The 26,065-nt window shown below is 42.4% G+C and overlaps 1 protein-coding gene across 14 annotated transcripts in view; it reads left to right on the forward strand.

Moving 5' to 3' along the window:
- ARVCF (ARVCF delta catenin family member) overlaps positions 1-26,065 on the forward strand; it is a 290,084-nt gene that overhangs the window by 247,969 nt on the left and 16,050 nt on the right. For all 14 annotated transcript variants that reach the window (XM_055703658.1, XM_055703748.1, XM_055703669.1 and 11 more), the window contains 4 exons: positions 21,854-21,981; positions 22,932-23,082; positions 24,454-24,646; positions 25,799-25,910. In XM_055703658.1, the coding sequence (XP_055559633.1) occupies positions 21,854-21,981; positions 22,932-23,082; positions 24,454-24,646; positions 25,799-25,910 (584 nt within the window). The remainder of the gene's footprint in view (positions 1-21,853; positions 21,982-22,931; positions 23,083-24,453; positions 24,647-25,798; positions 25,911-26,065) is intronic.

A 26,065-nucleotide genomic window follows, 5' to 3' on the forward strand; every position in this document is an offset into this window, starting at 1 on the left:
CAAAAATGCTGACAATTTGTCTTCAGTTAAAAGCAATGTAGTTGGGGGGAGTGAAAAAATTCACTAAAGCTTTACTCTGGCTTTAAGGTTGTAACTAAGATTACCTGCTGTTCTCATTTCACTGCTGTTTTAATATGCTTTCTTTAAATCATTATAAGTTGACTCAAGCACTCACCTGCCCTTTCCAGCGCCCTTCAATCATTAATTTTGATTGTCGTATTGTGAGTAAGTGAGTAGAACTGATTGATTAATGGTACCGTCCACACCCCTCCTGTGCCAGCCAGTGGAAATTGACTGACTGAGATCTTTTCTGTGAGAGCAACACATTTTTATATTACCATCTTTTAAGTATCTCATTCACGTTGAGAATTCCAATCAGAATTATTAAGTATCTCTTATTTCTCTTGCTTTACTGAGCAGAGTGTTCATTTTGGTCCCGTGTGTTTTTCATAATTTACAAAGCACTGAAAGATTCCTTGTCTGTGTTCTGGTGCTTTCAGTCAGAGAAGATTTATTGCCTTGAATAGGAGAATTCCCATATGGAGCCTGCCCTTGCCAAACTTTCTCCAGCCCGGTACCTGTAAATTCTCATTCTTTTTCCCAACATCTGTGAGGATTTCAGAGCAGGCACCTGTGGGTTATTGCAAACACAGTCTCTCTGTAGCTGACTGCTAATTGTTCTGGAATACTCTGCTTTTATCGTCATGATCTGCAATTCTGATGTTGAGCCGCTTGTTTATTCAAAGCTGGGTTGAAATGTGGCCGTCGGTTGCTTCTTGGCCCGCTCAGCTGTGATCTACAGGTGGAAACTCTGATTTGTGATCTTTAGGGATCTGTTAGATCTGTTTATGTAGAACATAAATTGTAAGTTTAGGGCTGAAACTGAAAGGTTTGAAAAATCGTATGGGGAGATGCAGCTGGAACATAAATTGGAGGTCCAGGAGTACTATTACGTCTTTCTCTTGTTTCTGCCCTCACATATTTTCTTCCAATTAAAAGAATGAGTCTGAAATAGCTTCTTGATGTTCTTAACATGACAACTCAAGCAATTTGAACTAATACTTAGTGTATTACAGAGCAATGATTATTTTCATTTCAAGCAAACTGGCCTAACCCTGTAGGAGGTTTGGCCTGTATTGACAGCTTGTGACACCTTCTGTGTTTTAATGTGTGCGCTTCTTGCACCAGTCAGATGTGGAGAGGGTTTAATGGTTACTTAGCATGGATTTTAAATGGAGTTCAAAATTCTGTCACTAGCAGTTAGCTTGATAAAACTTCCTTAAAACAGAAGATCCTTCCAGTAGGAGTGTTGTTCTTTTTTATAGAGTTCACAGACAACACAAGTGCTCTGCAAACTCAAGGTGAGGTGAGCAGTATTGGGTGGGGGTGACTCACCTGCAGAGATGAGAAGGTGGGGATTTTGACTTCTGTCTTAGTCCTAGTCCCAGTACATACTGCAGGGTACCTAAAAGGAAACTTGCTGTAGGATTGTACCTGATCAGAAATGTTTTGCAGTTCTAGCTTGAGAAGTTTTATGTAGGCCAACAAGCAGGACAAGGAACACGTAGAAGGGTCTTGAAACCTGTTGAACACTGCTTCATTGTCCTTGATGTTCCCTGTCACTAGTTATCCTTAGTTCCTGCTGCTTGTTGCCAGGATCAGTAGGGTCTTTATGCTAGTTCTGTCATACCCATGCAGAGCTGCTGGACTTCACTGCTAAAGCAGGCTTAGTAGTTAGTGATTCACCATCTTGTCTTGTGATAAGCTCACCTTGCTGCACAGATGTTGCATAAAATAAATCTTTAGCAGTTTTAAGAGTTATTCCTTCCTTGTTGCTTTTGTGCAAGTAGTAAGCCTTGAACCGCTTACTTGGCCTTTGACGGATGCTGTCCATGGAACAGCCTCTGTTTCCTTCTGCATAACTCAGTGACATAAGGTTTAAAAAACCAAAACAACTCCTGCCTGTTTTTAATTAGCTGAACAGTTAAAGCAGCAGATTTTCCCCACATTAAGATCTCTTACCCACAGGTACCAGTGGTGAGAGATTGTCATGCAAAGTGTTAAACAGCAGCAACCAGACAAAAATCTTTTGGGCATTTATCTTGGTGCATGCTGCCCTAACAGAACTTTGGCAGGCATGTGAAAGGCACAGGTCTGGTTATGTATTGCACTGTATTGCTGGAATCTGGATTCAGTAAAACAAAGTGCTCTGTGTAGGAGTCAGCAAACCTTTGTAGAGGGATGTAAGTTACATCACTGAACATCATGGAGTGTCTGCTTGTTTATTACTGGTCATTTCTAGGCCAAATGTGGTTTTGTTCAAGAGTTACATCCTTGTAGCTCTCTTGCCGTGCAGGTGGCTTAAGTGCTGTTTGTAGTTCAGTAGTTACCTCGGTATGGCAGTGTTTGTCAGTTGCCAGGTACCTTTGTTTTCCACTGACATATGCGTGTATTGTCAGGATCAGCATCGTCTTGAGGTAGAAGATGCATGTCTAATCTGTAGTTTTACTGTCATCATTGGTGGGTGTGATCACTTGGATCCATGTAGGTATTTAATATTGTATGTTTGTATTAGTTATTTTTGCAGGAATACTCAAATGTCGGAGGACTTGCAGTGCAGACTTGCTTTTTTCAAGTGCATATGACCTTTCTGAATTCTTTTCACTTGTTAAGATGATTCTAGCCTACACCATTCTTTCTGAGGAGACTGTAAGGGAATAAATATTTTTCTGGGAGAAATACTAATGATACAACTGAAACCCTACACAGTAACTGTGTACAGTAGTGCTGCTAAGAGTCTCACAACTCCGCTGGGTGGGGTTTAGTTATTCCAGCAAATCATGTGAGAGGAATTTGAGGCGGTTACAGGACCAGCTTTTATGCTGGTGTTATCTGTCAGCTCAGGAATGTGAGGAATAGTTTTCTCTTTGTGTTCTGGTAATTGCTACCATGTTTGTCAAGTCATTGCTCTCTCCTTTCTGAGAATGCCTTGACTTGGTAGCTCTGAGCTGTGCTTTCCAGAACCTTGCTTCGTCCGTAGGGACATCCAGGCAAAAACTGTATTTACAGATGAGACAGGCTAGACTCCTGGCAGAGGTGGAATGGCATCTGTGGAACAGAAAAGCTCCTGCAGCTGTAATAAGTGAAAGCATGATGTTTGTGTGACTAGACTATCCTATAAATTGCCCAGTTAAGGGAAATTGGTGTCAGGAATGTTTGGGTTGGGGACTTTACATGGGTTATATATCCTCCATGCAGCAGAACTCCTAAACTGGAGAAGAAATTTCAACTGTGATACTTAAATGCCACAGATGCCTACCCATCCCCAATACGAACACTTTGTAGCGGGAATATCTTTTTCAGGTTTAGGTTACGTAGCTTTGAAGTTTAAGCTGAGGGAGCAGTGGGGAACAACTGCTGGGATGGGGAGGCAGGAGGAGCGACTGTAGGGTATGAGAATTTCGTTTAGCTCTATATTTATACAGAGTTGGGAACATGAAGCTCTTCATGAAGTCATAAGGTGGTTGTTCTTGTCCATCACTTCTTGGCTCTGTTTTAATTTCCCTAGAGCTCCTCTGTACCTTTGTGTTCTACCCCTGTCTTAACAGCTAGAGGTGGCAGGCAAGATGAGTTAGGAATATAACTTGCTTTCTGAATTGTTTTGAACTCTTCCTTCTGAATGAGAAAAATCTGACTCGCCTCTAAGGTACTCTGCTTGTCCTGGAAATACTGAGCTAACATCCACAAAAATTTCTCCTCTTTATCCTTCTCTTACGTTCTTGAATGTTCAGTCTTCCTCAGTGCATGGAGGTGAAAAGCTGGCACTTGGATAGGGAGTATCTATCTTGTCTTCACCTTTAGGTCCTCTCACCTGTGGATCTCATGGGACTATAAAATAACTCTAGTAGTCAGTTCCCAGCTCCTGCTTGCCTGAGGCTGACACCCAAGAATATAGATCTATTATAATAACTAGCAGGATCTTCAGAAGACAAGAATCCCAGGTGGTAAATTCCCTTTCCAACTTGATGTGAATTTGTGACCAAGTTATAAACGCACAGAAAATGAGACTTACGCATGTGGTTGTAACATCTTAAACTAGAACAGCCTATATATACTTGCATAATAAAGTAGCCTATGAAAAACTAAACAGCAGGAACTCCACTCAAGCACATGGTAATTACAGCAGCTACTAAGGAGATGGAGTGATTTGGAGCTTCAGCAAAAGACAGAGCTGGAAGTAAGAAAGCCTCATTTTCACATTCCAGCATTGCTAGTGACTTGCTGAGTGGCCTTAGGCAAGTTAATGGCGTTCAGATGCCAGGGCTATACTGAACTCATGAAGTGTCTGCTACTTCCACTGCCTTCACTAGGATAATTGCTGGTATTTTCACTGCTGCTATGATAACCAGCACAGATGGAATGTACATGATATGTTTGTAAAAAGCAACATTCTGCCAAAGTATTGTGTATCACAACTGCTGCTAGCACCACAGTGACAGAAAAAGGAAATAAAACCACAGTTTCCGTTAAAGGTAGATGGTAGTGACTTGTCCCAGTGGGATGTTGTCTGATTGGACTGAGGAATTCATGTTGCAGAGAGTATTTTGAAAATATTTAATACGATGAATTGCTTTGTGTTCTTGCTATGCATATTATACTTACTGTGTATTTTTATGGAGAAGTTCAACTGTATTATTTATGATGCTCTGTACAGCCAGGTATATACAGAAAGCAATACCTAATTCCAGACCTTGGCAAGTTTTATATCCCATCTACAACACTCACTTTAGTTTTAGCGATGTGTGCTCTCTGGCAAAGCAGAATCTTAACCCTTCAACCACTGATTGGATTTCCATGTCCTTTATACTTGGCTAACATTTCTGATGATAAAATAGTTAATGTTAGAAGGTGATAGTTGTCAGTCATATTTTTCTTCTCACAGCCTTCCCTGTGCTGTTTGCCCCAGCTAAGAATGGTTAATACTCATCTTTCCCCACCCTTCGGTTTGTGGATGTATTTTTGTATGTCTCATTCAGCATCTCTGTTCTACAAGCAATTCTAATTGTTACTCTAAAGTAGAATGCCTATTATTGCAGAGCACAGCTTATTGTACAGATGCTGGTTAAGGACTGTGTATAAAATGAGAATGTGCCAAGAAAGTTTGCCAGGAGTAAAAGCCAGAGTTGGTGGGGAGGTGCTTACCCTGAAGATACCGTGAGTGTAACCGCCTCAGTCTTGGGACTTAGTCACTGCAGTCAAAAACCCCATCCATCCTTCCATCTGTCCATCGCTGGCGTTACATCAGACTTCTGCCATGCCACGTTCTCTGTTTCAGTTAAGAAACAATATCAATGAAAGCTCAGACTTTTTTCCACCCTCTTAGCATAAGGGTAGAAAATGATACTTTGAAGAGGGGTGCAAATCAGAAGTTGTCCTGAGTGCCTAGCCAGTATTATTGTGAAGCGCAAGGAAGAGGAACTCCGCTTCTGTCAGAATTTAGAGATTAAATTTCATGTCAAACTCAATTACAAAAACCTTGTTGCACAAAGTTATGGTTGTCTCTAGTGTCCATCAAAAGTACCACAGCAAAGTTCTGCTGACGAAGCTACTTGACAAGTTAAGAGAACAGCAGAAAGTTTCAGAACAGCTGAGGCAGAAAAATGGTGTAATGTTGATTTAAATCCCCTGCCAGTTTTCCAGAAATAGTGTGTGCATAAGTAAAGGAAGTAGCTATAGCTCCAGGTGAGTGTTATGAAGGCTGTGCCTTTAGGAGTAATAGGAATGTGGATAGCTTTCTCAGAGGCCTCTGTGACTCAGATGCTTTCAAAACTCAATGCTAGACATACATCTCTCAAATCCTACTTAAAGTGTCTGTCTGGGATACTCTGGCTGTCCCATCTGGGATTATTCTGCTTGCAAAAGTGCAGGCTAATGCCCCATAATTAAGCACTGGAACAGGTTCCTCAGAGAGGTTTTGAAGGGTTCTCTGTCACTGAAGGATTTCAAGACCTGACTGGACAAAGGTGTAAATAACTTGTTCCAAATTGAGCAAATTGGGCTTTGAGCAGGAAGCTGGCCCAAGTGACCTCCCACACTCTCAACTTAGTTGAAAGTCTTGTTAACTGATTATTAAGTCAGCCAAAAAAAGTCTGTCTGGAAAAAAAAAAGCACATTTTTTAGGGAAAAGGCTTTTCTAAAACAACTTAATCTATGACAGCTAGTAGAGAATGCCCGTTTATTGGCCTGTGGAACCTGGCAAGGGAGCATATATGCAAAATGCATCTTAATTGGTAGATCTCAGATTAAATGATATTTTTTTTATTGGGGGGGTGGGGGTGATCTCTACACACACACACACACACACGGCTTTTTAAAAAGACAGATACGTTTTTACTTAAAATACATACTTTCCCTGGGGGCAGCACAGTAAACCATGGAGTCCTCACAACACTATGTTAATCAATCGTTGAGGGTCTGCTTATAACTAACGATGGGGGAGAGAAAGGGGAATAAAAATGAAATCATTGTGTGATGAAGAACTAATTGCAAATTGAGGTACTAGAGATCAGGCAAGGAGGCCTTCCTTATAATGCAGCCAAGACAGGGGAGGTATGTGCAGTAAGGTGTCTAGCATTTTTTCTACTTTTGCTTGAACAGTATTTATTACAGTTAATGGAGAGCTTTAATCATGGAGTTAATCTGAAAATTAAAATAAACTGGAATGTCAAATAACCTGTGCATTCTAAATTGCAGAATTCAGTGATGCTCATTAGTCAGACTGAAGCTGCAGTTGTGTTTTGCAGAAAGGCAAATAAAGAGAATAAAAAAATTAAGACTTCTGTTTTCTCAGCATTAATTTCTAGTGCGTTTACCTACACAGCTGCTGCAGTCCTATTATCTGACTCATTACTTTGTAAACCACCTTCAGATACCTCAAATGTGAAAGCTGCTATATAAAGTCATATTTATTTCTATAACCCTGAGTGCTCTGCACAGGCTTAAAAGCTCCCCCCTTCTGCTACATGACAGGGGAATGATATGACTTAATGTGCCATCTACCTCAAACTGTGGATAGAAGAAAAATGACCTTGAACTGAGAGGCAGGCATTTTACATTGTAAAGCAGACACTTAAATTTACCTGTCAACTGGAGGCAGGGGGAATCTTACCTCTGCATGGTTTAGAAAGCAATGTCAATCCAACTGTTCATTGCTCTGAACCCACTGAGAGCTTGATTGCTGACCCAGGTGTTTGCAGGTGATGGGTGTGAATGTTGATCAGTGTGTGGTAGGGAGGAGAGCGTTTTTATTTCAGCCCTCTCAGGCCATTAGTTTCAGCTGTGTCTGGGTCATACAGGAACCCAGAAGTCTGTAATAGCATGAAATGTTGTCTGTTTAGGAATAGACCATGGTCCAGGCTTATCTGGAATGAAGATATGCAAAGAGCAATCCTTCCACCTCACATCCAGTTCAGTCATGTTTTGCACACCTTGCAGTCTCCTTACTTTACTGAATATATTGCTTTTGTAGGAGACACTTAGAGCAACTTCATATTCTTTTTTTACCAGTAGCCTCAGTGAAGTGTACATACCTGACACACTGTGACAGTCTACTTGAACAGGCCGAGTCTAGACAGGCAAGACAGAAATAGCGTGGGAGGGGGAAGAGGGATACAGACTGCTGAAGTGAATTGTGCGGTTACACGGCATTTCAGTGGCAGAGCTGGGAACAGAGTTGAGGTTTCCTGACTCCTAAAGCAGTATCTTTCTTGCTGGCTCACGCTGACAAGCCAGGTAGCAAGCCCACTCCTTTTGGAAATGTCAGTTATTCTTGTCCCTTTCGTACAAAGCCAGGAAGAATATTTATCTAATTACTTCTGTTTTGAGACCTCTGAAATTGCAACCAGCAAATCTGTAATCATGACTGAGCATATAACTGGATCTTGTCCTGCTGAGAGCTTAAAAATCATGACCAAGAAAAGCATCTCTAAAGACTCATTCAGAATGTGAGGGGACAGGAATAAGATCTAGAGAAAGGATCTGCCTTAGCTGGAGTGTCCCCAATGACCTTTAAACACTTTGGAAATTGGAAGTCTGCATTCCTTGCAAATACAAGTTTCCCGCTCCCCTTTTAGGGATACTTTGCTCATTGAGCCATAAAACGTTCTAGTGATCACTGCAGAGCGCAAAAGGAAACTTGCAGGTGTGCAAGAGGAGAGATGAGAAATGTCAAGGACAACTGAGGTGTTAGTTGCATTGCAGTGTGTTAGAGATTTCTTAAAGGATGTGAAAGTAGGGGTGTTAGGAGCACGAGACCTAATCCCATTTATTCAATTACATGAGCACTGCTTTCAGGAGAATCCTTCAGGTTAGTGCTGGTGTCTGAAACTTCAGGCTTTGTAAAGGCTTGCATGACTTTGATTTGAGCAGTTCTGGAAGGTTTTGCTTAGTAGTTAAATCCTAACAAGCAGGTCCTTTCCAAATCCTGCATACCTGCTCGCTGAAAGCAACGCTGAGATTAAATCCATCGAAGCGAAACTGCACTGGCAGTTTTCTGTTTGGCTGGATCTCATCTTCACTCTAACACTTAAAATTTGGTGCCACTCCTCTGGCTGCAGTCTGGAGGCCTATTGCTAGATCCAGCAAAGGACTCAGACGGCCCATGAGAAGCCATCAGGGCATTCGTAACACTGCCTTGCATATGTGAGTGATTAGAAATGGGTGTAGGTTGTAACATGATGGAAATAATGATACTCTTGAGGAAGTATCTCACCTTGTTTTCACTTATGCTGACCTTTTCAGAGTTTTCTATAGGCATGAAAAACCTCCACAGTAAATGTCAGCTTCTGCTTAGAATCTTTTACATGGGCAGTTTTAAGTTCAATTTTTAATTGCATAATATTACCATAAGAAAGCTGCATTGAAATTGAAAACTGTCCTAAACAAAGCGGCTGTTGGGTTAGGGATCTTTTCACTGTTTGAACAGCAATGAGGTGGTTTCAAAGAAGCTGTCAGAGTTGCTTTGAGGTAGTATCTGCTGTGGCTGTGTTGTAAAATTTCTCCTATGGCTTTCTGGTGGTTTGTGAATGGGGGCCGTTCCTGTAGGGTGGTAAAGATGGGACCAGGCTGTAGTTGGATGCTGCGTAATGTTCCCCAGTTGCCTCTTGAAAAATGTCTCTTGTGTTTCCTCTGTTAGTTTTAGCTGTCTCATTCCTTGCTACCTGCTGAGGTCCTGATCTTTCTTCTTTTTCTTTATTTTTTTTTAAACTTGGAAATAGATTTATTTATGGTTGTAGAATGTGTGTGTGTTTTGTCAGCTAAGGCTTCAGAAAGCTACTTCTGTCCAGATGATGTCATATTTCACATTTTGGTCCACATTTAAGTTTAATAGCAAGATTTGTATTTCCAGGAAACCTGTAATTCTATGAGCAGAGCTGCTTTTGTTTCTATTCTGCCTGTGGTTATCAGACACTCAGTCAGTGCATCAAACAGCAGACATGTTTACATTTAATACAAACTTTCCTGTTGTTCTAAAAAGCTGCAGAGAATGGTTGGCAGACAGGAGGAGAGTACCCCTTCACTCCATGCCTTCAATATGGTACATCCCAGTGTACCATTCAAACAAGGGAGGAGCAGCAGCAGCATCTTGTCTTGCTTCTCACCATCTGTAGTCCCTGCCTGGTTACGGTGCTTTGAGGATGGGTGGAAAATCTCTGTTCTTGAAGGCATTAAGGTTTCTAGCTTATGTTGAAATCCCCGAGAAATAAGTACCCAAATATTGTACCTTGGAAACCTGGGCTGCAAGGTCCATTTTTGTTAGAGAATTTGAAGAAAAACTTATGTTCATGCTGCTTCCACTCTGGCCTGACATTTATTTGACATTGAAAACATCACATTCTTTTGCCCGGATGCTTGGGAGATACTTAAGTTGTCTGACAGCAGCATGGTGGCTGTAATTGAGACAGATTAGAGGCACTGGGCTGCCTTTGGGTGCGTGTGGCAGCTTTCATGAAATGGAGAGAGGAATTGAAATGCACTTTTGACTTTGGAAACTGTAGCAAGAACTAATTAGCAATTTCAGGACACAAACAGGATTAGAGGAAGTGTTTGGGTTGGGTATAATAATAAATTATATTTGATATATAATATGAGGGAGTCTTTCCATATGGCACTTGCTTATAAAATGCTTATAAAGGCAAGATTGCAGGAGTCTGCTTGTAATGGACCAAACAAGCTTCCAGTATCAGTCCTGGCAATTAGGAATCACTGACCTTCCATTTCTCTGTGCTAAGACTGGACCTGCTAGCTTATTCTCAGCTTTGATTCTGATAACCTTTCCCCCCAAAAGGTTAGTCGTTTATATCCAAATATTTCCTTCCTACTGGGAAGTATTTTGAAGTGTTTGACATTTCTATAAGGGTAGACTCCCTGGAGAATACAGATTTATTCTTCCTTCTTACTCGAGGAATTCGAGCTATGGAGTTCTGATGCCTTTCTCTGCCTTAAGCAGACGGGCCTCTAACAGGCAACTCAATTGATATGAATAATACCTGTGTAATGGCTTGTGACCATTTATGAGACTTTATATAAAAATCATCATGAGAAGTGGAAGTAGACTTGGTGAAGCATGAGTAACTGAGAAAGAGATTTTCAAATTGGGAAATGGGGTTCCAGTTGTAGTTCAGTGTGTGTGAGCTCTGAAAGGTATTTTATTTTTTTTCTTGAAGTTGTTTTTCCCTTGGCACTGAAGATAAAACTCAGACAGGCTGCGAAGGGGAGAGCCTGACAGGTGCCAGCCCAAGTGGAAATATTGTCTGTCGTAGCTCTAAGCAGCACCCATTGCTGATACATCCAAAGGCTTGTCAGGAATGTGTGTGGGCTTTCAAACCAGAGCAGAAAGTCCCTCAGCAGCAGGACAGTGTTTTGATGTGCAGACAGTGGAAACCCCCATAGTCCCATAGCTGACAAAGCAATGCTGTTTCTGTAAATTCCTGAGTGACAGAGGGTTTGGTTTTGCCTTGCAAGTTAAGATTCAGTGCCAGCAAAGGCATAGAGGGGCTGATCGCACAAGGTGCTGTGGTTGCCCCCCACACCCTGACTCACCACAAGCGTGGTGGAGAGAAATGGCATTGTTCTGGAGGAGCGTGACCACTGCATCCAGGCAAAGCACTGGCCGCTTGGTGCAGTCACCCCTGCTGGCACCAGCCAGGCTGCCGGACCCGCTGGCTGCTGCCTTTGCTTAGCGCCAGCTCTCCAGTACCACCTCTGGGTGGGTGAGCGCAGAGCTCTCCAGTCTGACAGCTGGTTCCCACCTGATGCTGGATCTTACAGCTTTGCACTGTATAGCCCTGGCCTCTCTTCCTCTCCACAGCCCCTTACGAGCTTGGATTTATTGGCCTACTATGTCCAATATAAGTCGTATAGTAGGGGAGGGCACTTAATGGGACCATACTCAGCCTCATCATCCAGTGGATTTGGTGCTGTTTCTTGGAGACAGGGAAGAAGATGTGTAGGAGGTCTGCAGAGGTAAGAAAGAGTTTTCTGTGCTTTTTCCACCTTTCTTGCGTAACTTAGTACTTGATGCCTGAGGGTGTGGATATTTCAACTAAATAAGTACTACCATGTATGGGGTTTTTTTATTTTGCTGTGCCGCTGTCTTCTGTAGTGTTTCTTTGCCTTTTCTGTGCTTCCCTACTTGCTGGGGTTTTCTGACAGTAAGTTTATAAAGCTGTTCAACATCTAAACAGTTCTGAATAATGGCAGAATCTTTCTAATAAAATAAATTTACTTAGGTGGCATCTGGAGCCAAGGACTAATGCAGGATTCCTTTTGCAGTAAGCTTTTCTCTGCAGACAGGTTTCTGCTACTGAGCTGGGAGGAAGCTAAAAGCTCGTTAGCTTCCTGGAGTCAAAGATACTGATTGGCATCTGGAACTGCAAAGCTGAATTTTACAGGGGCTTGAGGCCAAAAAAGATCCATTTGGAACACATGATCCTTAGTTAAACACACACAAAAGACCAGAAGAAAGAAAATGGTAGGTCCAGGCAGCCATAAGTCAAAGGAAGGAGTTCTTTTAACAGTGCTGTTGATTTTCAGTGATGACTCCATTTCTGAGATATTTTTGTGTTATAAGGCTGTTGGACGTACCGTAGAATCACAGAACGGTTTGTGTTGGAAGGGAACGTAAAGACCACCTAGTTCCACACCCCTGCCCTGGACAGGGACACCTTCCACCAGCCCAGGCTGCTCAGAGCCCCGTCCAGAACACTGCTAGGATTGGGGCACCCACAGCTGCTTTGGCCAGCCTGTACCAGTGCCTCACCGCCCTCACAGTGAAGAATTTTCTCCTAATATCTAATGTAAATCTACTCTCTTTCAGCTTAAAACCATTCCCTTTTTCCTTTCAGTACACATGGTTGTAAAGAGTCCTTCTGTAGCTTTCTTGTAGGCCCCTTTACATACTGGAAGATGCTACGAGGTCTCCCCAGAGCTTTCTCTTCTCCAGGCTGAACAGCCCCAGTACTCTCAACCAGTCTCCATAGGAGAGGTGCTCCAGCTCTCTGATTATCTTTGTGGCCCTCCTGTGGACTCACTCCAACAGGTCCATGTCCTTCTTACGCTGGGGGCCCCACAGCTGAACACAGTACTCCAGGTGGGGTCTCCTGAGAGATTATGGATATATCTTATTGGAAAGATAGTAACAGCAACACATTGTATTTTATTACTGGACATAACTGCGGTGTGATTTTTTTCTTTAATGGGCTTTACTTCAGGGAATCACTCAGTATCTCTCTAATAAACACATTTTATACAATAAGTTCAAACCTAACCATTAGGCAGCTGCACTAGTAATGGCAGTGAAAAGAGTCTGAGATCTCAGGTCTGTTCAGCTGCATTACATGGCAGCAATGATCAGAAAAGCGGTAGCATGCTTTACAGAGCTGTGTGTGGGTTTTATAAGGGAAATCTTTTTACCCAGATTTGGTTTCTCTTCAGTTTAAGGAAAAGTCCCTGAAAACACACATGTTCTGGCATGTGTGCATGAATTTACAGTTGTAAAAACACTTTTGTTTGTATAATGTGAAAAGTAGTAATTTTCCTCAAGTTCCCATTCCTCATTAGCTTTGCCAGCCGTGTCTCTATTTCTTTTGTTCCTTTGGGAAAGCTTAGCTAAATGGAAAAGGCTTGCAATATGCTCCAAAAAGCAGTGAATTCAAGCCCTACCAAGGCAGAGAGTAAGCAAATTCCAGCCTAGAGATTCCTCCATTTAAAAGCTTTCCCCATTTAAGAAGAGAGGTCCGTTTTCACACCTCTGTGTGTCAGGTGAGGCTTTCAGTAGTGTCACCTCATTACTGTGTCTTTCCAGAGTTGCAAACAGGGAATGATCTTTGGCTGGGCTGTGGCTTTGGGGATTATTGTGGCATCCCCATGTGTTCCTGGTTTGTGCTTGCAGCTCTGAGTACAGTAAGTTGACACCTCCCTGAGCTTCCGCATTTTCTGCTGGTGTAACTGGCCCAAACGCCAGAAGCCAGAAAAGCCAGGCAGGCTGGACAGTGTTCTTATTTCTAGCATGGATTCTGCAGCCCTTGCAATAGCTATCTGTGGCTGAAAAGGAGGGGTGACAATACAGAGCTGTTTGGTGCCACTCACAAGGAGACACCCCTCGGGGCATGCGAGCGGTCACCAAGCACTACCATCTGGGTCCTTTCAGAGAAGAGGAAGAAAACAAGTCAGTCGTGTAAATCTGGACTCTCACAGAGACAGGAACAGATGTGTCAGGAGTACCCATGGTCAATAGTAGCAGCAGCAGCACTGAGATCTGAAAGAATAAGCATGCACATTTAACCTTGTCCACTGTTGTTCTAATATTCCTGTTATGTAGCATACAGCATCTGGAAATTCAGGTTTTCCATCCCAGGGAAACATAACATGATTGATTACATGCTTGGTATTGATCTTCTGTGCATGGGCCAAATTGCTGTCTGTTTAAGAAGTCCCCAGTGCAATGCACATCATCACTGTGTCCAGTGTCCTTTTAGTATCAGCTGTTGGAGGCATGAGTCCAACCTGAAAGCTTCAGGAGGAAGCTTCCCTGGCTTTGCCCCCATCTAGGAACGTTTGCATTGCTGCTCTTCTGACATATTGATCCACTGTCAGTGAGATCGCCAGCCTGATAAGCCTAATCTTTCTTTTGTCTTAAAATACTGTAGTGGTTGGGGCAGGAGTGAGGGACAACCCCTACGATTGCTGCAGACATAGAATTTCTTCAGACAAGTGAGTGTTCATCCCCAGCTTAGGTCTCAGGTGTGCCTGAGCTGCCAGGAGTACAGTACCCTTGCACAGCTAGCAATGTCGTGCTGTGAAACCCTGCAGAGCTGGCAGACCTTGGTTGTGAATTAGTTTCCTATTCACTTGCGTATGTGAGCCAGGATTTTGAACCAAGTCCTATTTTAAGATTTTGCAGTGCTGATGCAGGACCTGGAGTGCATTCTGGGAGCTTGCAAACACCGTGGTAAGCTGGTTAGGGGCAAAGGGGAACCTGTACTTCCAGACAGGTCCTGTTTGATACATAGCTTACAAAGCAGAGACTCCACGTGTGTTCTGTGTGTATGAGGGAGGGGGAGAAGGTTATGTAGTGTTTGATTTTTAGGTACAAATTGCATTTCAAAACAGACTTATTTGGGAATAATGTGATTGTCCTGTTCCCTTTAGAAGAAAATACCTTTGGTTATCACTGTGAAGTAAATGAAAATAACTCTGGATTAGAGAAGCTGGCAAGAGAGCAAGTGTTAACGTTTCACGTACTGAAAGTTACCAAGGTCAGATGCGGGTCTTCTGGGACTGGAGTTAAAGGAAGTGATTTACATGAACTGTCCGTTTTAATCATTCAGCTAAAGTGTTTAATGTTAACTTCAAGTCCAGTGTGCGTTGTTGTTTGTAACAGTGGTGTTTCGCAAAAACAGACAAAAAACACTGGAAAAGGTGACCCACAAATGTTTAAATGTGCTGCAGTTCACATACAGGCTTCCTTTCCCTTTTTCAGGGGCAGGGTGGACACATGCCTTTTGGGGGAGCTTTAGTAACTCTCCCTTCTCTGCATCATCCTGGCAGCCTGGTATTTCTTGCCCATCAGTTACAGGCCCATGGGGACAGTACATTCCCCTTTTGAACTAGTAGCTTGGGTAGTGCTCTAGTTATCTGCAGCAACTCTCAGATCCTTATTAAGTATTGGTCCTCCAGAGCCTTCGCTACTGATTAGTGAACAGAGGAGAGAAGGCTGTTAATGGAGTATCTCCAGTTGCCAAGAGACTTAGCTGCATATGCTTGAAAAAAGCCTTTGTTATTGGGCAGCGTGTCAAACACTGTTGGGAGAAACACTGCTTGCAGGCCCTTTGGAAAGGCAAGACCGTATTAGCTTTAAAACGTCTGCTCACAGGAAAACAGAAGTGCTGGAACTCACACAAGGTCAAAATGGGTTGTGTTTAATTGAGCCATCTCTTTGTTGAATTGCATATTCTGTCTTCAAGAGAAGTTACTTTGATGACAGCTTGTGGAGCTTGGGAAATGTAAAGAATAGAAAATGCAACAGACAGTTTGCTTTCCCAGGCATTCTTATTTCTCCTGCACTGCCTTGCCCTCCCATTTCCTTTCCTTGCTGACTTTCTGTCTTCCCTGCAGTCAGCGTAGCTCCTTGTGTTCTTTTTTTGCACACCTCCTGGCTTGGCAGTGCTGGTAACATTCCTGTTACATCCTTTGGGGTGGGGGATTGCTTGCTTCCCTTTTTAACTGGCATGCCAGTGCCATTGCTTCTTTCACTGCGGGAGTATGTGGTAAGCTGGGAAGTGTTTACATGATTTTAGAACTTGTGTGTGACTTAGTAGATTAGTTGGAAAGGTCACACACTTTGGTGTTCATTTTTTAAATAGAAAAACTTCTCTGAAACATTCCCTCAAGCCTGATTTGAGTCTCATGTGTCCCGTATTATTCTGGTTGTTCTTTTCAATACTATTCAAAGGCCGTTCTGTCTTCAGAGCTCCTGCTCAGTGGTGGATGCTGCATTCATGATTGAATCTCTGCAGTAAGCGTAATACCTGTCCTGACTTGTACTGTACCTTGAAGTGAAAGCTATAGAGACTGTTCAGAACTTCCCACCTCTTTCTTCTTCATTCGTTGCAGAAATTTGCTATCCCTTTGTTGTATGACACTCAGTATTCTACGTGTATCTGCATCAAGCTGCATTCTCCATCGATTATTCCAAGCATTTGGCTCTGTTGGAGCTGGCTGCGTTTTCACTACTGCTAAGCCTTTCAATTAGAAGAATCTTGCAAGTTTATGTTGGCATTCAAGCTGCTTTGTGCACCGGGTGCTGAAGCACAGCATACAGATGGAATCAAGCTGATGGGTTGGTTTTTTTAAGGATCTGATTACTGTTTTTATAAAAGTAACCAGCTGCCTCCCCTCAACTTTCTATGGGGTTTTTCATGTAGCCTGCTATAATACCATACTGTGGGGTGAGCTGTTCCTGGAAAGGGAGGATTGAACTACTGGACTGATTTGCTGCTTATATGTTCTGAGAACATTTCTGTGCCAAATAACTGAACTCTGGTTTACAACTGTTTGACTTGCAAACAATGAGCTACACAGGCTGTAATGAAGTTACCAGCTTATTGTCGGCAGAGGGCAGGAGTCCAAGATCTGTGGAGCTTTTCTTTATTCCAGAATTAAAATTGTTCACTTCTTTTACTGGCATGATTCTTTTCTTTTTTTCTTTTTTTTTCTTCATTTTTTTCTTCATTTTTTTCTTTTTGCTCATAGCTTCCTACATGCTTAGGGAGCTGCCTTTTGTTCTACAAAGTCAGTTAGTGTCTGACCTTGTGGAGAAGTTGCAGTTCGGGCTCCTCTCGCTCCACCTGCTGGTAGCTGTCACATCTTGTGCTCGGCCAGCACAGCGGATGTAGCTCAGGGCGAGCAGATCAGCCCTTCACCTTCCATTTCTGGTCAGTACTCCCTCGGTGTGGTCCTGGAGTGCATCTCTTGGTTTAGTGTCATCCCAAAAGGAGTCCAGGTGGTGCTGCACCTTCTCTTGTGTTGGGAATCAAAGTGCAGTAAGTGGGAAAATTGCTTCAAAAGCAGTCCAAATCAACACACTAATGGAAACATGTCTGTGGACACTGCAGGAATGAGTAGCTGTCAAGAATTAATTTTAGTGATCTTGTTTTTCCTTAGGGTTAGGTGTTTTTTCATTTTTCCTACAGCATTGCCAGCCAACTTCGTGTGAAATTCGCCTCTCTTTTTAAACAGCAACCCAGAGTTTCTGTGTAGATAGAAAATGAAGCAGCACATTTCTGCTGCAGCAGGAGGAGAACTCATCTGACCGGTATCCACGTGTGCACAATTTCCCATGCCTGTAGGGGGAGAATAAATCCTAAATGGACGGGTGGTGAAGGGGAATAGATTTGGCAGCCTTGCTCCAAAGAGAGTTGTCTGAATATGGGATTAAGCTGGTGTATCAGAGATAGGCACCCGGTGCAGTATTTTATGTTATTGCCAGAATGTAGCTAAGTATAGGCACGGGATCAGCATTGCCAAGATGAAAACAAATAGGTTTGTGGAGGAGATAATCTAGGAACGGCTGCATCACTGCCAGCACAGGGACTGAGGTTTGTATGGATTGAGATGACTAATCAGCCCCAGTTAATTCCTCAGGTGTTTCCCATTCAGGATGGAAATTGCTGTCTCTACTGTCACTGTTCTGTGGGCAAATAAGCGATAATCCACTTGGCACCTCCTGGTAGTGTGAACTTCACACAGTACTAATCCATTTGCCAATTTTGAGCAACTCTGCTGCAGAGAAGCTCATCTTCCTTTTTTTTTTTTTTTTTTTTTCCCCAGAAAGGTAAGACTACAGCATGTTGGTGAAGATGAGTCTCATGTGGAAGATCTTTCTTTATATTCATGCCATTAGGTGGGGGAATGCTTAGGTGCTGTAAAATGTCTGGTGCTCACAATGACATCAGTGTTAGAGGCGTTTTCTGTTTCTCTAAAAGGCAAAAGCTAATATAGTGAACTTCTTTACTTTGCTTTCTGCATTGGAAGAAAGCAATAAGTGACTTATCCCCATGCTTTTCCAAGAGGAAATGGTGTAGAATGCAACTCAGCGCAAATCCATAACTAATGGAAAAGTCTCATTTATTATAGGAGAAATTATGTCTTTAAGGGCAGTGCTGAATCTGGGCTATAATTAAAATGGCTTTTTAAAGAAAAAGAAAAACAGTGGATGTCTTTCTTGTTTGATCCATTACCTATCGCTAATGACCCTCTTTTCTAATTTCCATCTAAAAATCGGATATAAGCAATTAGCCGTATATTGCACAAAAGTAGCATTACCTGAAAAAATAATTAAGATGATCTTGAAATTAAGGAAATCAGTTTTGAAGAGAAGCAGGTGCTTAATGGAGGTGAGACCAGCTGTGCTTCCCAGGAACGTGCTTGAAGCGCTTCATGGAAAAATGTGTGAGGCCTCCACGCAACACTGGAAGGAAATTTATAATAATTCAGACAAATTGCATCCTATAAATAGCAGATCTGGATTCATTAGGACAGGAGGCAGATGGAGAAAATATATAACTTGTTTGTTTCTTTTTAAGGGACTATAACGCTTATGAAAAGTGTCAGCTTGCTGTCAATGAGGGAAAAACCCTCCGGTGTAGCAGTAACTTTTTCGCTGTTAGGTTCTCATCTCTGCTAATGAGCAGCCATCCATGAGGGGCATTCATAATGCTTTGTTTTAGCAACTCCTGCCTCCCTTTCCCTGACGTAACCAGGCTGACACAGAAGTGCTGCAGTGCTAGAAGCATGCAGCAGTTGAGGTGAGCAGGCGAGACATGACAGAGGACCGAATTTCATGTACGGTGCGTAGTGCTTCTAACTGTCTAAAAGAGATGCTAATGAGCCAGAGGCATAAATGTAGTTGGAAAGTGGGAATGTGTGGAGTGATGTGGGACTCATCCACCGGACTGGGTAAGGAGTTACGTCCCAAAGCAGGAATCTAATGGTAATTGGAAGAGGAAATGCTGTGCACTATTGAAAAGAGAAGGTGAAGGCATTTTTGAGATGCTCTTACATTAGTAAGTAGGAAAAAGGAGAGGCTTTCATGCATGAAAAGAAGTAATGACAGAAAGCGGGTGGGAGGTACGGGACTGGAATGCAGCTCTGTCCGTGGGAGGTAAGCAGAGGTGAGAGGGTTGTTGCATCTTGGTATTCATTCCCAGTGAGGTGCTGCGGAGAAGGAGTAGCGTCCAGCCAAAAAGGAATGTTCAGGCTGACAGAAAGAGCACGTTGCAGACTGCACTTAAATAACAAGAGAGGGTGAACGTGTGGGGCTGTTTCCAAGTACGCTGAAATTATAACTAGGCACTTTAAAACAAAGCCAACAGAGAAGACTGGCTGAACAATTTTGTGCTATTCAACCACAGGCAGGTCTGAGCTCAAATACAGGAGCAGTAAATGTTCTGTATGAGTATTACCTGTTAATGAATCTGCCTTCATCTCTTTGCTGATCTGATTTACATTTCAGCAAAGCTTCCGTAAAAGATAACGTGGTGTCAAAATTCCAGTAATCTATCCTAAGAGATTTTTTAAGTATTAGTGTTCAGGAAAGGAACACTGCATGCCTATCAGGCAGCAGTACTTTTTCTTGAGGAGTTCTTAGATTGCCAATTCACCTTGTGAAGTGGCAGAGGGAAAAGGTGAAATGAAGGTCATATTGGAGTCAGAGAATCACAAACTTGTTCAGGGAATGAAGAAAAGCTATACAACTGTGCATGCTTCATGTATTAAGTAACTACAGTCTTTCTCAGCATTCAATATAGAGGGCAATGATCCCAGTGCAAGAAGAGGACACTGGAGAAGAGGAAAGCGGTATGGATTGGCAGAATGCCTTTGGGGATTGCCATCTGTTGCAGCTTGCACATATCTGTAGGGTGTCATGTAGCAAGCAAGTGGTAGCATTAAAACCAGTCGCAGACATGGAGCAGGGTAACTATCCAGTCATTTGAGAAGAATGCAAGCGTGCTGGGATGTGTGTGAGAAGCTGAGCAGGGAAAGTATGAGCCAGCACGTGGGAGCTCATGGATCCTCATGCATGGATCGGGTTTTTGGAGCAAAGAAACCCTTGGCTGATTAAGTGTTTTCTCTTCCAATGGGATAAGCTCTGTATATCCAGGGGATTGACAAGGCCTGTGTTTATGGGTAGCGTTATACAAGGTTTAAAGTGTTGAGTTTTGAGGTCTTGACTCAGCCCCACAGCAGTAACTAGTATGAAAAATATGGAGGAAAAGGTTCTAAACGTAAAGCTTTTTTTTCAGAAAGCCTTTAACAACAGAGAATTTTAAAAATAAAAACAGTTACAGGTTATCCACTGGATAGGATAGCATTTTTCAGTTTTCTTGCTTCTAGGTTTGATCCGAGATGTCTGAAATATGATAATCTGTGAGATGTGCTGAAAAATACGGGTATGAGAGATGGGTGATTTTGAAAAGAGGAAATTATTTGTGTTTGTGGTTTCCAGTCTTGCTAGTGGAAAACCTGCTTTGAATTATGCTGTGCTTCTGGGGCAGCATCTTATGTGAAAAACAGTCTTTTAACTTGTACGAATAATTTTTTAAAAAAGTTTTCCTGCTCAAATCAAGCTTCAGACTTCCTCTTTATTCAAGCTCATTCATATGCTACCCAAAAGCCACCAATCTTGAAATATCTTCTATCTGCAGTGACTGCAGATGAGTCTGTGTTGACCGTAGGTTGCTTGTGCCTTCCTGCACTCACCAAAAACACTGTTGGGGACTTAGGGGTTTTTGTTCACACAATCTGAACAGCACCATGATCTCTGAGATCCTGTTTGTTTGGCAAGTCCTTTAACTGGATGCTTACACACTCTTCCCTCGTTGATGCAGTGTGTCATGTCACACTTACTGAAGAAAGATAAAAAAAAATTGCTTCAAAATACACAACAATTTGGAATGATGGAGTTCTTGCCTAAGACCCCCTTTCTGATGTGGGTAGATAGATAGACCCTAATCCTATGGATGTAGAAGTCAGGACATGGATATTACTGTCAGTTACTCAGCATCACAAAAGGAAATTCATGGCAGAGCTGGGAATAGTTCTCATTCCTGTCCTGCTTAAAGCTGTTACAGTGACTCAAAGGGATATTTAGTTAACATATGTGTCAGTTGCAGTCTCCCAGTGTAGTATGATGCTGGTGTATTTCTTTTCCTAATATTTAAACTGGAGACAGTGTTTCTCCCTGCCCCTACCAACTGCGGATTCTAGTCACTTAGACAACTTGCATCTTTTTTTTGTCACCTAGGTGTGAGAAGGGGGTGGCTGAACATGGTTGTGTCTTTGGTGTGCTCTCTTTGGCCCCGTTGTTTGTGTGTCTAAACGTATGGAGATAGACTCATATGAAAACAGGAGTGCAAGGTGAATTTGCAACCCAGTCTAGAGATGTAAAGTAAGAATCATTGCAGACAAAAATTGTCTCTTGTTACCTTGTTGTTTCATGCATATGCTCCGCCTGCTAGGCAGTATATAGCATAGCACAGATTTCAGAAAGAATTGTCAACCTGAAGACAAGCAAAGGGACCTTCAGCGCAGGTGAATGTCCTGTGCATGAGTTCCCATGTGCACCATTTTCAACAACTGTGGACAGAATGTCCTGGCAGAAGTCCTTCTTTCTGTGGTTTAGCATTCTCTTGTCTTCACTAAATCGCGTAAGAGAACAGCCATGTTATGTGTTTATTAATCCATTGCCTTCTCTGCCTCTCTCTGTTCTGTTCTCCTCTTCCCCCACCTGCAGGCTTCGAATTGCTGTACCAGCCAGATGTGGTCCGACTGTACCTCTCCATCCTCACTGAAAGTCAGAACTTCAACACTCTGGAAGCTGCAGCAGGGGCTTTGCAGAATCTCAGTGCTGGCAACTGGACGGTGAGTGCAATCTTCTCTTCAGTCTCATTTCCTTTGTGTAAGTAAAGAACCCAGCTATGTCCCATTGTAAGTGCGCTGTTACTTTGTGCATTTACATCTCCTTCAAGAAGAAAGGAGTTGGGAACTCTAAAAAAATTATTTCCATTTTATTTGCCCACTTAAGATCTTTTGCATCTTCTGGACTGATGTTTATGTAGTAGAAGTGTCACTGCGCTCATGACAATTTAACTATGAGCACGTTGTACTACTTAAACCACTTAACCATTGCTTGGCCCATTCAGAAAAGCCTGCTGTTAGATGATTAAGTGTCCTGAATACTTAATTCATTGGATTGTCAGATTGCTCAGGAAACCGCACTCCAAAGTGTCTGCTGATATCCTCTCTGAAGCATCCGCAGCACTAATCAGGCATTTCTCTCAAAGGTATGCCTGATCACTTCTAGAACCACGTGGCAAAGGGACTGATCAGCAGCCTGAGGGTCAGCAGGGTGGTGTTTCACAGCTGTCTTGAATACAGTTTATTTTAAAATCAATCATGAAACAGAGTAAAAGTATGAAATTGGAGGTGGGGAAAGATAACAGATGCTTTGGATGCTTTACTGTTCCCTCCAAATGACCTCTTTTTTCCTAATCCAGAGGGATGCATTTTCACACTGAGGTGTGTACAGAACAGATGCTGGCGGATGATGCTCCTTTCTTCTATTTCTGTCTTCTTTCCCCAGCAGCTTGCTAAGCTGTAGGACGAACTTCTACATCCTTTCTTCCTTGGTGCTTGATGAACCTGAATGATGGGTTAAGTTATAGATGCATCAGCACACACAACCTAAGTAGTCTTTGCAGGGAAAAATAATGAATTACAGCACTGAAAGAAATGCCAGGGGCAAGGAAAGGGCAGGTATATGAACTCACAGTACTTTGTGGTGTTTCTTTTCCCTTGTGTGTTCTGATCAGTGGTCCACGTACATCCGTGCAACAGTGCGGAAGGAGAGAGGCTTACCAGTGCTTGTGGAGCTGCTCCAGTCCGACTCTGACAAGGTTGTGAGGGCTGTGTCAATTGCCCTGAGAAACCTCTCCATGGATCGTCGCAATAAAGATCTTATAGGTATCTTCTGAACTTTCCTAACCAGGCTGGGATCTTGGATACCCTTGAGAAACCTCACATGTTCTGTCACTTGTGCTGAGGATCCATTTTGTATGCAGTTTCCGACTGCGCTATGTAAGATGACTCTAGCCGCCAAGTGGAGGGCTATCTCAGAATGTATTTCCAGCCCGTTCAAACAAGCTGCTGTTTGAGGAAAATATCTAACTCGGGAGTAAAAACAGATGTAAATTTTTGCAGGAGAGGAGAGTGTATGTATGTGCACAGAGGACTGGGTGGGTTAAGAGATTTCTTGTCTGTCCCTTAGCTCTGGCTGACATGGCACTTGTGCTACTAGTTGCACATGGCGGTTACAGAGACGTTGCTCCTTAGGTGTGCTATTTAGATTAGGGTGGGAGTCTTGCCCTTGGCATGTGGAGCTAACCTGGGGAAGCGCAAAAACGCAGTGGGCTCTCAAATTGTCCCTTTTTTTTCACTCCCTCCTTCCCTTCTCATCCTTCTGTGTGGTAGGTACTTGTAGAAGCTGAACACCAAACAACTCTTTCTTCAGGTTAGTTCTTCAGCAGTCTTCAATAGCTTCCAAGCCAGGAGGTAAATAAGCATTCACCTGCCCATAAGCAGGAATCTTGAAAGATTCAGCTGAGTTGAGTTTTCCTCTGGATGCCTCTGTATTTAATGCTGTATTTTTTTAAACTATATAACCTTGTCAAGCCAGGAAATACTGGTCATGCGTTTAGGGCCATCATCAGCGTTGGTACTAACAAATAGCAAGGTGGGATTCTGCCTTAATACATCAGGTTCTTTTTAATATTTCAGAGGTGTAGCTAGGCAAATGGTACAGATGGGCACCTGGGAGTGATAAACTCTGGGCTCCTTGCTTTTTCTGCAGCACCATACTCTGAGAAAGCTAACTGCACCCAGGAGAAAATACTCTTACCTTTGCTGGGGGAAGGTTAATAAATGCATGGCTGCACACCTTGCCCCAGAAGGCCTATTACAAGGCTAGGTTGAGTAAGCCATGTGCGTGTATTAGCATGAATATGTGGTATTAGCAGCAGCTACTGGATGCTTTTTGCCTCAGGCATTGCAAAGGATGATAGATGCTGGCTGTAAAATTCTCAAAAAAGATTGCTTTTTTTTCCTCCCCCCTCAGTACCTTTAGCATTTATGATGAAGGACTTTGTCTTGGGTATCAGCTCTCCATCACTGTGAAATAAAGAATGATAAATAACTGTTAAGTTACAGTCTTGAGGTTCAAAACACGTGCATTATGAATTTTTTTGACATGGCAGACACCCTTGAGTCTTACCATTCAGGATGGGGATCTGAAATTATTATTAGGGCTGACTAATGGTGTATGTTCCCCTTATCTAGGTAGTTATGCCATGGGTGAGCTGGTAAGAAATTTGCCCAGCAGGCAGCAGAGATCTGCAAAGAACCTGGAAGAGGATACAGTGGTTGCAGTGTTGAACACCATCCATGAAATCATTACTGACAGCTCAGAAAATGCAAGGTCTCTGATCCAGACACAGGGCATTCAGAAGCTGGTAGCTATCAGCAAGTCAAGGTAAGTGACAGTTGAAAGCAAATGCATAAGAACTCACTGCAAACATGAAAATATCACTAGGAACAGCACCTTTTGCTTTGTGGAAGTATTCAAGCATCCTAACATTCCAGAACCCTTAATTTCAGAGCAATAAATATATATGTGCTAAAACCAGTCAGCACCTTTAATAGATTTATTGTTAATTGTAATTGTAGTGGCTTCAGTCATGTTAAGACATGCTGTCTGTCAGATACATCTTAGCACCATGTATGCATTTAGCAGACATTTGCAGTAAAACAGTGATCTTTACTTTTAGCGTGGGAGGCCTTCTTCCTGTGGCAGTGTTCTGTTCCTGGAATGCCATTGTTGAAATCTGTTTCTTTTAAGTAAAATGGTTAATGATGTGCAGTAATCGTTCTGGCCAAAGGACTGGTGGTGGTAATTTGAAGTGACAAATTTTCACTCTGCAGTTCCGTTGAAAACTGTGCTTTGACCACTTTAGACAAAACTTTGGCTTGTATAGTTCAGCCAAAAAAAGTGTGCTTTCAGCAGACTTTTGGGAGAGCAACTGAAGGCTTTGTTGGGTTGCATTGTTACAAAATCTGAAAGTCAACTAAGAATCCAGCCCTGTATTCTTTTATAAAGGGTGCTTGTGTATTGACTTAGTAAGGAATGGATAAAATTTTATTTTCTGTTTAAAAGGAGCATATTTTTTGCTGACCCAAATTGCTTTGTAAGGTATTCTCAGGTATTTGTAAGCAGCTTCATTGAATTGTGAGGAACAGATTAAAATGGGTTGAAGGTTTGAAAAGTGGATTAGGACTTGGGTTTTTGTTGTTGTTTTTCTCTAAATAAATCCAGGCAGGATGGATTCTATCTGGTTTTTTGTTAGTGGCAGCTACAAGACAAAAGAGTCACCCTGGTCTCAGTGCTTGCCCAGTAATACATGTAAAAACCCAGAAGTCTGCACAGTTTACAACCTCTGGATTTACCTATAGGTATGAAGAGGTCACTGAATGATTTCACATATATCCTGTAGCCTGCTTATAGGTTCAAAGAATAGCTGTATGGAATACTAGCTATCTCCTAGATATTGTTTGGTGTAAAGAGGTCAACGTATGAATAATCTTATGTTGCTTGATACTCAAGGTCTAATTTTATCTTGCAAATCAGCCAGTCTCCCAGAGAAACAAAAGCAGCATCTCACATTCTTCAGATGATCTGGAGCTATAAAGAGCTACGAAATGCCCTGCAGAAGGATGGGTGGAACAAAACACACTTCCAGGTAAAGATGCTGGGTCTTAGATTTAGTTGTGGAAATGCCTGAGTGGAAAGTGTCCTAACTTAGCCTGATATTACAGTGTGATCGATGGTGGGCTTTGGTTCTGTTCTTCTAGGTGATAGAACTATGCATTGCGTTCTATTCGGTCACAGCATCAT

Source organism: Falco cherrug, chromosome 1 (genome assembly GCF_023634085.1).
Source record: "Falco cherrug isolate bFalChe1 chromosome 1, bFalChe1.pri, whole genome shotgun sequence".
NCBI lineage: Eukaryota > Metazoa > Chordata > Aves > Falconiformes > Falconidae > Falco > Falco cherrug.